The sequence below is a fragment of the Mycotypha africana genome, assembly GCF_025528875.1.
Source record: "Mycotypha africana strain NRRL 2978 chromosome Unknown BDF20scaffold_17, whole genome shotgun sequence".
NCBI classification, from domain to species: Eukaryota; Fungi; Mucoromycota; class Mucoromycetes; order Mucorales; family Mycotyphaceae; genus Mycotypha; species Mycotypha africana.
The window spans coordinates 132144-145093 of record NW_026515741.1 but is presented as its reverse complement, the minus strand read 5'-3'; the positions used below and the strand labels follow the sequence as shown (position 1 = coordinate 145093).

Below are 12950 nucleotides of genomic sequence, written 5' to 3'. Positions count from 1 at the left end.
GAGAAAGAAAGCGGGTAGCTCATGTTATAAGTGAGGATGGGGGTTGGGTGCAGGTAAAATAGGTTTGTACTACACAGTGGACCATGTATTCGACTACGGGCCTCTTTTCTTCCAATGTGAAAAAGAAAAAGAAGGGTCTAATGGAAGGTAAAGCATGAAAAGCTGGCACTATCGTAAGATGGCTGTCGATTGTCCATGCCTCTGTACTTTTTTCATTTGATATAAAAGCAGTGTCTATGTTTTGAAAGAAACTACCTTTTCTTGCACCGAGATAAGGTAAAAAGGATGAAAGCCTGATCTGAGCATTTCAGGGGGGGCAAAGAGCTTACTGTAATTAAGGCTGGGTAATGATCAAATTGTAAACAATAACAACTTGAAGTACCGGCAAGGAGAGAGAGAGAGCGAGAGAGAGAGAGCAGTAATATAGATCATGGTTCAGTTGTTACACACAAGATAATTAAAGATGTAGCTTATTGTCTACAGGAAGCTACTTTTTCGTTCTTTCTTTTTTCTTTTTCTCTTTTATTGTTGACAGCTTCAGTGTTTCCTTCCATTATTGCCTCTTTTTTGTTTTTTCTTAGTATGTCGAGTCATAACGATTTTGGAAACCCACTCAAAAAGTTCAAGTTGGTCTTTTTGGGCGAGCAGAGTGGTAAAAGTTATATAGTATAGCAAAGGTTGCAGAAAAGCTCAATCGCGATCGTTGACCACATCACTTTTTTTGCTTTTGACCCCATGGCACTGAACTCGCAGTTGGAAAAACGTCACTTATCACAAGATTCATGTACGATACCTTTGACAATACATATCAAGTAATGTAGTTAGTCTGAGTGAACCCAAGTGGCAAGCGGAGGATAGCAGCCCCCATTGACACAGTTTCTTTAAAGGCTACGATAGGTATCGATTTTCTGTCAAAGACCATGTATCTCGATGACCGTACGATTCGACTTCAATTATGTGAGTACAATGACCATGAGGTGGGCGAGGGGAGGAGGTGGGGGGGGGTGCTGAGGGGAGGGGTGGAAACTGCATAGAGATGAGATGAAGTGTATTAATTTTACTATGTACATATTCTTAGGGGATACAGCTGGGCAGGTATACTACACATTTCCAACATTCGTAGAATAATAAAAGCAATGGACTGCATAGCAACCAACCAACCCACCGCCATGTTTTGAAAAACAATGATAGGAAAGGTTTCGTTCTTTGATCCCAAGTTATATTCGAGACTCTTCCGTCTGTGTTGTCGTTTATGATATTACAAGTAAATAACAAAGAGTAAGCTCATGGGAGGATAGGATCGTGTGCTGACATGGCATGCTTTTTGAAAAACTAGATCGTGCCTCATTTCAAAACACTTCGAAATGGATAGACGATGTGAGAGCTGAAAGAGGGACAGATGTGATTATTGTTTTGGTAGGAAACAAGACAGACTTGAGTGATAAAAGGTAAAAAAAAAAAAAAAAAAAAAAAAAAAGGCGCTGATCGATAGAGATGTCATCCGGTGTGTGTGTGTGTGTGTGTGTATATAACCCTTCCTACTCTATTTTTTGTAGACAAGTGACAGTAGAAGAAGGAGAAAAGAAAGCAAAAGATTACAACATTATGTATATTGAAACAAGTGCAAAGGCTGGATACAATGTAAATGGGGGGGAGGCCATTTTTAATACGTGCCCTTACTCATTTGACGAATTGACACCATTCATTCTGTTCTATGTTAGGTGAAAGCTCTTTTTAGAAAAATAGGGCATGCGTTACCAGGAATGGAGAAACATTCAGAAGATGATCAAAAAGAGCAGTGTAAGAAAAGATACAAAAACAAATGTAATAAGCTCCCATAGCCAACCCTTTAAATTTTTTTGCGGGCAACAGTGACAAAAGTGGATTTGACAGATGCATCCACCAAAAAGAAAGAGTCAAGCTCATGCGCTTGCTAAAGAAACATAGACCCTACTCGTTGTTCATCGCCCTCTACACACACACCCCTCAACGTCAAAAAACCTGCATTGATGCGTCTGCTCTATCCCATTATTTATCTTAATACGTCTAATATAATACTATCGTTCTTCCTTTCAAATCCATTCATTTGAGAAAAAGTATCATTATAAACGGTAATGTGCCTTCTTCTTTCTGATGAAGGGCTGTTTCTATCGCTCAAAAAAGATGATATGACCCCTCGTTTGACTATCGACAACGCGTTCATGACAGTGTATTACCTTTCTCATAGGAGATGGTTTCCTAGTGACATGTTTTTATATTGAAAGGTGTATGTATACAAAAGTGGATGGGCCAAACATGCATTGATTCAACCCAATAGATATTGACTGCCGTTACTATTCTAAAAAGCCTGTGCTATCCCCACTCCTGCACTTATCACATCAAGCTGACGAAAGCATGAAGGATCGATGGGTCTTTATTTTCATCTTTTTTACCGATCTATGTGTATTGTTTGAAGCATCCTTTGCAATTGATCTGATGTGTTTGGCTTTATAGAGAAAGTAAAAAAAAAAAAAAAAAAAAAAAAAAAAAAAAGTAGGCGTTTTAGAATAAAAAATGTGTCTTGATCGACTTGTTCTTGTTTCTCCTGCATCCTCCAGCTCCTGAAAAACATCCATGCTCGAGCCAAACCCGATGTGGGTCGTAAGAGCATTGGCATGTACTATTGTAACAGATCCTTGGTTCACCTTGGGTTCCCACTGAAGCAAGTGATGTCCATCTGAATTTAAAAAAAAAAAAAAAAAGATCGAGTCCTTACTTGAAAGGAGCAAATAACGGGTTACGTCTGCATTGATTTCAACCCCACATTTTCATGTGAAAACCCGTTTCTTGTAACGTTATTTTATTTTAGTCATTGTAAAAAAGCAAATACTTGTGATTTTGTTGATTTTTTTTTATAAAGTCATCTCCCACAGCCTTCTCCCTTTTTTCTTTTCTTTTCTCTTTTTTTTTTTTTTTTTTTTTTTCCATTCATCCTTCTTTTGTCTCTAAAAAAAAGCAATGACCCAAGATATTCGTTATGATGGAAAAGTAGCTATTGTTACAGGCGCTGGTGGAGGTAAATTTTTGTTCATCTCCGAAACGAGCCTTAAAAAGGGGAGATTGCTCATGGGGGAAAAAATGACAATGGATGCTCATCCCATGACATGATGGTATGAATGATAGGTATTGGTAGAGCGTATGCTCTTTATTTTGCCCAACGGGGGGCGAGTGTGGTGGTCAACGATTTAGGCGCTTCTCATACAGGCGATGGGGCCAGCTCAAAAGCAGCGGATGTCGTGGTGGAAGAAATTCAAAAAGCCGGCGGCAAAGCAGTGGCCAACTACCATTCGGTGGAAGACGGAGCTAGGATTGTGGATACAGCGATGAAAGCATTTGGACGTGTCGATATTGTCATCAACAATGCCGGCATCCTGCGTGATATCTCTTTTGCTCGCATGACGGATAAGGATTGGGATTTGATCCAAGCGGTGCATGTGAAGGGTTCTTATGCTGTCACCAAGGCAGCGTGGCCCATTATGAAGAAACAAAAATATGGTCGCATCATCATGACCGCCTCTGCGGCTGGTATTTACGGTAATTTTGGTCAAGCCAACTATAGTGCTGGTAAAAAGTCATTCCTCCAAAGGGAGAGCCCCCCCAACAAGAAAAAAAAAAAAAATAAAAAATAAAAAAAATAGATCGACTCATGATGGCTGGCCCCTTGTTTTTTTTTTATAGCCAAGCTTGCTCTTGTTAGTTTCAGCCATTCTTTAGCCAAGGAAGGGGCCAAGGATAATATTCACTGCAATACCATTGCTCCCATGGCAGCTTCCCGAATGTAGGTTTTTCCCTCTCTTCTTTATTTGAAAAAAAAAAAAAAAAAATCTCTCCACTCATCCATGAACCTACCGATGCGTACGATACTTCTAGGACAGAAACCGTGTTGCCGCCCGATATTCTCGCTTCATTGAAACCTGAATTTGTAACACCTGTGGTAGGTTATCTATGTCATGAAAACACAGAGGAGAACGGAGGTCTCTTTGAAGTAGGAGGCGGGTTTGTGGCCAAATTGAGATGGGAACGTTCAGCGGGTGTCGTTTTCAAAGCGGATGACAGCTTGACGCCTGACGCGGTGCGTGCGCAATGGAAAGACATTACCGATTTCGACAAAGCAGCGAATGCATACCCTACGTCGGTGATGGACACGGACTTTTTAGCTCTGTTGGAACGTGCCAAGCAAGTCGAGGCCAACGCCCAGCAGACCCAAGAAGAAGCGCCGCCCTTGCGATTCGATGGGCAAGTGGCCGTGGTCACGGGGGCAGGAGGAGGATTGGGCAGAGCGTATGCCCTGTTACTGGCCAAGTTGGGGGCGTCTGTCGTGGTCAATGATCTGGGTGTGTCGACGAGCGGTGCCGGAGCGGACAGTCGCGCGGCGGATCAGGTGGTGCATGAGATTCGTCAGGCAGGCGGCACAGCGGTGGCCAACTATGATTCGGTGGAAGAGGGAGACAAGGTGGTGGAGACGGCGTTGAAAGCGTTTGGACGCATTGACATCGTGGTGAACAATGCGGGCATTTTGCGTGACAAGTCGTTTGCTCGTTTGACGGACGACGATTGGGATCTTGTGCATCGCGTGCATCTCCGAGGCACGTACAAGGTCTGCAAGGCAGCCTGGCCGCACTTTGTCAAGCAACAGTATGGCCGCATCGTCAACACCGCCTCGGCGGTCGGCTTGTACGGCAACTTTGGTCAGACGAATTACAGCGCGGCGAAACTGGGGATTGTCGGTTTGACACGTACGTTAGCGCTGGAAGGCCAACGCAAGAACATTCTCTGCAACGTCATTGCTCCCAATGCGGGAACACGTATGACGGCGACGGTGATGCCTCCCGAGATGGTGGAAGCCTTCAAACCCGAGTATGTCGCTCCTCTCGTCGCTTACCTGGGGCATAGCAGCAACGCCTCGACGGGCGGTGTCTTTGAAGTCGGCAGTGGTTGGATGGCTCAAGTGCGCTGGCAGCGTTCAGGCGGTGTGGGCTTTCCCGCGCATCGTGCCTTGACACCCGAACACGTCGCAGCGGCTTGGTCACGTATTTGTGATTTCAACGATGGTCGTGCGACGCACCCGAATAGCACGCAAGAGTCCTTTCAAGGTTTTATGGAGCACTTTAGCCATGTCGATGAGGAGGAAGAAGAAAAAGAAGAAGAAGACCACCCCAAGAAGGAGGAGGGCCTGGATGTGGAAGCGGCCAAAAGGATGGCGTTCGAGCCTCTTTCTTTCTCTTACGAAGAACGTGACCTCATTCTCTATGCGCTCGGCGTGGGATGTCAGCGCACCGACACACGCTTTGTGTATGAAAACGACGTCCACTTTAGTGCATTGCCGACCTTTGGTGTCATTCCTGCCTTTGCTGCCATGCAATCGGTGCCATTCGGCGACATGCTTCCTCATTTCAACCCCATGATGCTGTTGCATGGCGAGCAATTTTTATCGCTGAAAAAGCCTCTCCCTACGAGCGGAACGCTTCACTCCAAGGCGCGTGTCATTGATATCCTGGACAAGGGCAAAGGGGCCTCGGTCATTGTGGGCGTGACCACGACGGATGGTGCGTCAGGAGAGGTCGTGTGTGAAAATGAGTTTACGCTCTTTGTACGTGGCAGTGGCGGCTTTGGAGGCAGGTCCAAGGGACACGACCGCGGGGCAGCTTCCGCCACACATGCGGTGCCCGATCGTCAGCCTGATGCGGTGGTGACAGAAAAGACACACCCCGATCAAGCCGCTCTGTATCGTTTGAGTGGTGATTACAATCCTCTGCACATCGATCCTGAGATGGCGGCGGTCGGAGGGTTTGACGTGCCTATTTTGCACGGTCTTTGCTCTTTTGGCGTGTCAGCGAAACATGTATTAAAGACGTTTTGCAACAATGATCCTGAGCTCTTTTCCACGATCAAGGTCCGATTTGCCAAGCCTGTCTTTCCTGGAGAGACATTGGAAACGTCGATGTGGAAGGAAGGCCAACGCATTCTTTTCCAAACGCGTGTGGTGGAACGCAATGTGATTGCTATTTCTAACGCGGCTGTCGAAATCAAGACCCAAGCACGTCAAAGCAAATTGTAAAAAAAAACAGGAAACATAGGGTATCCCCTCTATCAAAAGGATCACTCTAATAACAGATACGTGTGGTCCTTTGGCTGCTTTTTTTTTTTTTTATATCTATCGCTCATAAAGAAAAAATGAAATGCGAAAAAACAATTGACAATATATAAAACTCAGAGGGGCTAAATTAGGACCCCGTTGGACGTGAATGCAAAAAACCTGAGGTGTTATTTTCTTTTTTCCTTTTTTGTTTTTTTCTTTTTCATTGACTTGTAAAAAAAAAAGATGGTATCTAAAACGCTAGCATGTACAGGTATTATTTTTGATTTGGATGGTACGCTGATTGATACGACACCTTTGGTCATTCAAGCGTGGACGGATATTGCCAAAAAATACAATTTAGATCCAGAACAGGTAAAAAAAAAAAAAAAAAAAAAAAAAAAAAATAGACAATAGCAGGGCGCCAAAAGAGACAGAAAAGTGTCTATTGATATCCCCTGGCATGCTATGTAGATTCTAGCTACTTCGCATGGAAGAAGAACGATTGAAACATTGCAACGTTGGGTACCCGAGATAGCTACGGTCGAGTATGTCAACCAATTTGAAGCAGAATTGGCGCAAAATATGGAAGGCGTGATGATCTTGCCTGGTGTGAGAGAGTTGGTTGGCAGCATTGACGTCCAAGATTGGACGGTCAATACAGCAGGAACATGGACGATGGCCACGACACGTTTGACGCAATTCAATCTTCCTGTACCCAAGGACATGGCAACGGGGGACAGGGTAAGTGGCTGCGCCATGGCCATGAGGGGGGTTGGGGGGGGGGTTGGACGGGGCCGAGCAAGCAAGCAGAGAGATTCACACACACACATACACATACTCTTTTGTTAGTTGACGCATGGTAAACCCCATCCCGAAGGCTATTTGAGAGCGGCCGAGATCATTGGTAAAGAGCCTCGTCAATGCATTGTGTTTGAAGACGCTCCAGCGGGTGTTCAAGCAGCGGTGGCGGCGGGTATGCAATGCATCGCTTGTTTAACGACGCATACCGCACAACAATTAAAGGAGGCGGGTGCTACCGTGATTGTGGAACGTCTTGATTCTGTCCATGTCAAGAAACAAGCAGACGGAACCTATCAGATGACGGTCGATAAAGTAGTTGAATAAAACTCGTTTGTGTTTTTTCTCTAGGCGCTTGGGGAACCCTGTTTCCCATCCTTGAGGCGATATGCTTTTTCATGTTTTTTATTGAAGCGGGAATGACTTGGTCTTTTCTTTCATGTTGCTAGAGTCAACAACTATTTTTCGCTTTCGCCACGATGCGTAAGAGAGTTTTTTTTTTTTTTTTTTCAATGATCCATGCGCTAGGCAGCCTCCCTAGGATGAAATGGAGGGGCATCACCACGGATGGATGAAGAAGCGCCCCACCCCCCACCCCCACCCCATTTTAAAGCATGCTATGCTAGCTTTTGTCATAGAATGTCGTGCTACTTTGTGAAATGGGGGTTCATGATGACTCTAAAATTATAAAGTGTTTTATGCCATGTTGTTGTATGTTTCTATAAATACATTGGTCTGTATTGCAATGGAATGGTACTTGACCAATGCTACGTCATCCTCCTATGTCTATTTTAAACCAACACCGCTGTCTACCTATCTAGTTTACCTAGTGTATTCGTCCTCTTTTTTATTCTTATACACACACACACATACACTCCCTATGGATAAGATTAGAGTTAGGCTTTTTTCCCAAATCGAATGGTGGGCTCTTTATCCATTCTCCTTCACCAGCCACTACTTTAAGGCTTGATGACCTTATTTGGTACTCCTGATGGACCCACCCTATAATAGGAAATTTTATTCCGGTGGAATGGGAGAAAACTTGGGAGTTTATAATATAGCCAAACTCGCACGATTTACAACGGCAGAATCACACAAAGAAACTTCCACAACGAATGAGAGATCGCTCAAAGATAAACTTTTATAAATCACCATTTACAAGAGAAGAAGCGATCTGTGGAAATTATGCGAAAATGATGCATGCTCACCACCGCACATAGGAAACCCTTTTTACCTTTCCACTTTTTTTTTTAACAAAAACAAAAAAAAAAAATACATGTCAACATTCTTTGATTGACATGTTTTTCATTGAAACAATGTAAAATGGATTCCTTTCCTATGTTACAAAAGTGCATTGATTCATGCAGGTAAAACAGAGACACGTCTTGAAGAAATCAAAGAAAGATGTTCTATTTGCATGGAAACCGAAAAAAAAAGGGTGTACGATGATGGTTTTTTTTTTTTTTTTTTTTTTTTTTTTTTTTGTGATCCCCAAACCCAAAAATCAAGAAAAGAAGAAAGTTCGGGCATTCCATTTGCGCTCATTGTGTGCCTCACCCTCATTGCTGTTATGAACAAGTAAATTACAATAGGCTTGAGTAGTAGAGTGAGTCGAGGTATTTTTAGTTTTTTTTGTTTTTTTTCTACGAGGTGTGCGTGCGCGTTTCATTTCAATAAGGGCGCATTTTCTATATAAACAGACATGGTCAGATCATGCAAGATGGAACGGCTCAAGTTGTTTTGCTGATGGGAGTCAGTAGAGAAAATAAGTACTTTTTCAGAAAGTGTCACACTTTTTATACTTTTTCGGGTACTAGCTAAGTAGCCATTCAAAAAATTCTAAAAATATACCTCACGGACCTGTTTGAAAAAAAGAAAAAAGTGTATGACACATAAAGGTATTTGATGGTTTTCGTTTTGTGTAAATAATAATAAAAAAAAGGTATATAAGAATGTAGTTCTTTTTTTGTTGAAATTCTCAAAAATAAACTTTTTTTTTCCTATCATTTTTTTTTTTTTTTTTTTTTTTTTAACCCATGCAAACACAATGGAGCGACGCCCTGGAGGGTGGTTGGACACCTTATTCTGAAGCTTTCTTTCCCACCCGCTGGGTCAACGGCTCAGGAGAGAGTCCATCCTTCTCCTCCGCAGCCATCGCAAGACCTTGGGTGAGCCATGAGGAACAAGCCTTATTATTTGCACCTTTAGACAACACCATTCGTCATGCGCCGTGGATAGCCCTCCGTGCACAACAACCACCGAAACCAGCCGCTGTCGTCGTCGTTCAGCCACAGGACCTACCCTGTCTTCAAATTCAGCCTGGTATTTCAATCACAGAGCCTACGCCGATACCCGCCTATGGTGGCTCTACGCCCAACCCCACCCCGTTTGACTTTTTACCCTTGGGGACCGGTATGGATCTATCCTCCTCGTCCGTCGACAGCGAGCATGGTATGCCTCCACCAGCACAGGCCCACCACCACCACCACCACCACCACCACAACAACAACGACAACAACAACAACAGTAGCCACACGATGGCCTTTTTAGTGAGTGATCTGCTAACACCTTCCTCCAACCCAATGGACTGGTTAAGCTGGACACCGAGCACTTCACCCCGATCGATGGCCAGTGCTTCTTTTGACGATGCCTGGTTCATGTTTCCATTAGCTACGTCGTCATCGTCGTCATCGTCGTCGTCGTCCTCGAACAGTGCTGCTGCTGCTGCTGCTCAGAATGCTTACATGACGCCTTTGACCGTAGGCTATCCTTCCCCTACCCTGTCGGACGGTGATGGGAGAGTCTTTTCCGAATCCATGCACCCATCAGCACCACCCCCCCTCCAGCGACACACCTCCGAGCCACCGCCTTGGCCTCGTTCGACCGCTGCTGCCGCCGTTGTCATCACCACGCAACATCACAGTGATCGTGCTACGAGTGTAGTATCCAAAAAACAACCCCCCACGCGCCGTCATCGTCGTAGCGCGTCGGCGGCGATCGTCGCTCATACCTGTCCTCATCCTGGCTGCGGCAAATCCTTTACGCGTCCCTACAACTTGACATCGCATATGCGCACCCATACAGCAGAGCGCCCTTTTGCTTGCTCGCAATGTGGACGACGATTTGCACGACAACATGATCGAAATCGACACGAAAAGTTACATTGGGGCATCAAACCCTATGCCTGTATGCATTGTCGGAAACCTTTTGCTCGCATGGATGCTTTGAATAGACATTTAAAAGTAGACAAGGGTTGTTGTCCTTCCTCTTTCGCGTCCTGAGCCCTCGTCGACTGTCCTCCTTCGTTTCATGGCCACAGTCACCACAGGATGTCCTTTTCTCCATTATTTATTGATGTCTCCCCTTTCCCCACCCCCCTTTTTAGCTACATCTCTACCTACATACATACATGCATGCATTCATTCTTTTTTTTTTTTTTTTTTCCTTCTCTCACTTATCCATGATTGTACATAGATTCAACATAATAGATTCTCGCATCCCAATAAAATCCAATGTGTTTATATTTATTTCCTTGATAAAGAAGGCTAGCCACTGTTGTCTCTTCTCTACCCACCCAGTGGGGGGAGTGGGAATGGATTCAAGGAGATGGGTTTTCAAGAGGGGGACCCTCCCATCAAGATGGATTTGCCTTGCCTCCCCTCCCCTCCCCTCCCTCTTCCAAGAGGGTACCCACCACCCACCCCCCCCCCTTTTTTTTTTTGCTAGTAGAATACACCCACCATGAAGGTGAGCATCTCTAGAGCCACATCCACTCTAGATGGGATCGGATGAATGCACGGACGGACAGACAAACCCTACATTGAGAAAACAGTGACTCTCTAAAATAAAAAGGCTTCAGAAAAGATCCATGATAAGCATGGGTAGTGGGGTTCAGGAGGGATGGATTATAAAATGGATATAAATAACATCTACACGCTAGCAGACAAGTCAAGGAAGTAGTTGAAAGAAAAAAGGCAAAGGAAGGAATAAAGTAAAAAAGAAAAAAAAAAAAAAAAAAAAAAAAAGGATAAAAAAGTAAATGTTGTCAATAACGTGAAACGATGGGGTCTTTTTTTTTTTCGGGTCAATCGCGCACAACACACACCTATTCACAATCTATAACAAATAGATGTAGTATTTTGTTCTCTTTCTCTCTGTGTTTTTTTATTTTATTTTTTCGTACGGAACAAGCTGTAAGCTCCCCATGGAGAGAGGATAGAAGGAGTCCATTTTTCATTCTCCCAAAAACCGTGTCCCTGGATCAACCGAAAAAGGAAAAATCAAAGGAAAAAAAAATAAAAAAAAATAGTCTTTTCATTGTACAATTTTTAATAGTGAATACACAATTTATTTTAAACAAACTGTACCATTTGCTTGAGACCAGGCTGTCTTGGTTTTGAAGCATGTATCACGGAAGTGTCTTTCTCATGAAAAGGACCCACTGCATGTTTTTGTCTTGAAAACTTGACCCATTTGTCTAAAATGAAAATTTGAATAGGTTCAAAAATGAATTCCCGGAACTTGAAATGAAAAAGTGTGCTGCAGCCCTGTCTTTCAAAAAAGAAATTTTTCTTCATTTACACATTCCATGGAATCTTTTTTACCCAAGGGATAGATAACAAGACTGTCCATGGAAATCAATGGGTAAACACAAAAGATTCATTTTCGATTCCTTCACAAGCCAGTGGTTAAAAAAAGAAAACTGAATACCTGTTTGCCCGAGTTTTGTTTTCTCTCTTTTGTTTTACAAGTTTAACATTGAAAAGGGAGTCACGCTTTTCAAGGTGAGTTTTTTAGACAGAAAGTACAAAACAAAAAAAAAAAAAAAAAAAAAAAAAGGGAAAAAGTAAACCAACCCCTTTTTTCCGGCTTTCTCTCTCTCTCTCTCTTACTTTTTTTTTTTTTTTTTTTTATCTCTTTTACGTTTCTTTTTTGTGTGCTTTGTATACGTTCTTTTTTTAAAAAAAAAAGAAAAAAAAAAAAAAAAAAAAAAGTCTCTTTTTTCTTTCCGGAACTGATTATCGGTAAACCTTTTTTTTTTTTTTTTTTTCTTTTTTTGTTCCTTTACGAATCTTACCATAAAAAGTTCCAAAAGCTTTTTTTTAAACGAACAAATAAAACAAAGTGATGGATAATTCAATTTTACAAGGTAAAAATAAAATCCCTAAAAAATGGCAAAAACAGGGGAAAATCTGTTTTTTTATTCATTTTGGACAACCAAATTTTTTTAATTTTATGCAGATTTACATACGCCAGGACATCCAGGAACAGCCAACAGTCCTTCAGCCTCGTCTGCTTCATCCTCTTTTACAAATCACTATCAAAAGATGACATCACATCATCCTCCGCCTCCTGCTCTTCCTGCTCCTTATGCTCATCATCATCATCATCAGCAGCAGCAGCAAACAAACTTGTATCATCCAACGACGACACATACAAATACAAGCACACATTCACAACAACAACAACAGCCTTCTCCTCACCATCCATCCCCTTTTCTAGTAGACGGACTTGATTTTCATCCAGGCGCGACACAACAACATCAACATCCTTCCTACTTTCAAACACATCCACAACCATCACCCGCACCACCACCACCACAGCCTCAATTCCAGCATTATACTACAAATACAACTGCCACTGCTACGAATCCTACTACACATCATAGTCAACCACCACAGCACGCATTTTATCAACAACAACAGTCTCAGCAACAACAACAACAACATCATCACTCTCTCTCTCCTTCTCCATTCCATCATTCATCCCCATTAACACCACAACAACAACAACAACATTATTATCAGCAGCAGCAGCAGCAGCAGCAGCAGGCATCCCATCCTACGCCTAGTGCGGGTCATCATCAAAGTAATCATAATAATACTATGACAACGTCACCCCATCAGCAACAACAACATACGAATAATAATAATAATAATAATAATAATAATAATAATAATAACGCTACGCATCATTTATCAGGTCATATGTTATTAGAGAATAATAGCCATTTATACTATCAGCAACAACAGTT

The 12950-nt window shown here is 42.8% G+C and overlaps 5 protein-coding genes across 5 annotated transcripts; all 5 read left to right on the top strand.

Moving 5' to 3' along the window:
- Window positions 1-210: 210 nt before the first annotated feature.
- On the top strand, window positions 211-1915 carry BDF20DRAFT_239117 (RAB6A, member ras onco protein family). Its single transcript, XM_053074984.1, has 8 exons — window positions 211-652; window positions 754-812; window positions 888-957; window positions 1079-1095; window positions 1192-1264; window positions 1337-1448; window positions 1557-1800; window positions 1873-1915. Exons 1-7 carry the CDS (start codon window positions 583-585, stop codon window positions 1723-1725), a joined length of 570 nt encoding a protein of 189 aa, XP_052930880.1. The 5' UTR covers window positions 211-582; the 3' UTR covers window positions 1726-1800; window positions 1873-1915.
- A 1082-nt stretch (window positions 1916-2997) lies between these two features.
- BDF20DRAFT_917733 (uncharacterized protein) lies at window positions 2998-6097 on the top strand (the record flags this gene model as incomplete). The annotated part of the gene is made up of 4 exons (XM_053084604.1): window positions 2998-3055; window positions 3163-3603; window positions 3718-3817; window positions 3910-6097. 4 exons carry the CDS (start codon window positions 2998-3000, stop codon window positions 6095-6097), a joined length of 2787 nt encoding a protein of 928 aa, XP_052930879.1.
- A 264-nt stretch (window positions 6098-6361) lies between these two features.
- Window positions 6362-7305, top strand: BDF20DRAFT_928505 (HAD-like domain-containing protein; the record flags this gene model as incomplete). The annotated part of the gene is made up of 3 exons (XM_053084726.1): window positions 6362-6490; window positions 6590-6859; window positions 6968-7305. 3 exons carry the CDS (start codon window positions 6362-6364, stop codon window positions 7241-7243), a joined length of 675 nt encoding a protein of 224 aa, XP_052930878.1. The 3' UTR covers window positions 7244-7305.
- A 2170-nt stretch (window positions 7306-9475) lies between these two features.
- Window positions 9476-10363, top strand: BDF20DRAFT_901501 (uncharacterized protein). Its single transcript, XM_053082808.1, has one exon. It carries the CDS (start codon window positions 9499-9501, stop codon window positions 10195-10197), a length of 699 nt encoding a protein of 232 aa, XP_052930877.1. The 5' UTR covers window positions 9476-9498; the 3' UTR covers window positions 10198-10363.
- A 555-nt stretch (window positions 10364-10918) lies between these two features.
- BDF20DRAFT_901499 (uncharacterized protein) lies at window positions 10919-11737 on the top strand. The gene has a single exon (XM_053082807.1). The coding sequence runs from the start codon at window positions 10978-10980 to the stop codon at window positions 11314-11316; it is 339 nt and encodes a 112-aa protein (XP_052930876.1). The 5' UTR covers window positions 10919-10977; the 3' UTR covers window positions 11317-11737.
- Window positions 11738-12950: the final 1213 nt, after the last annotated feature.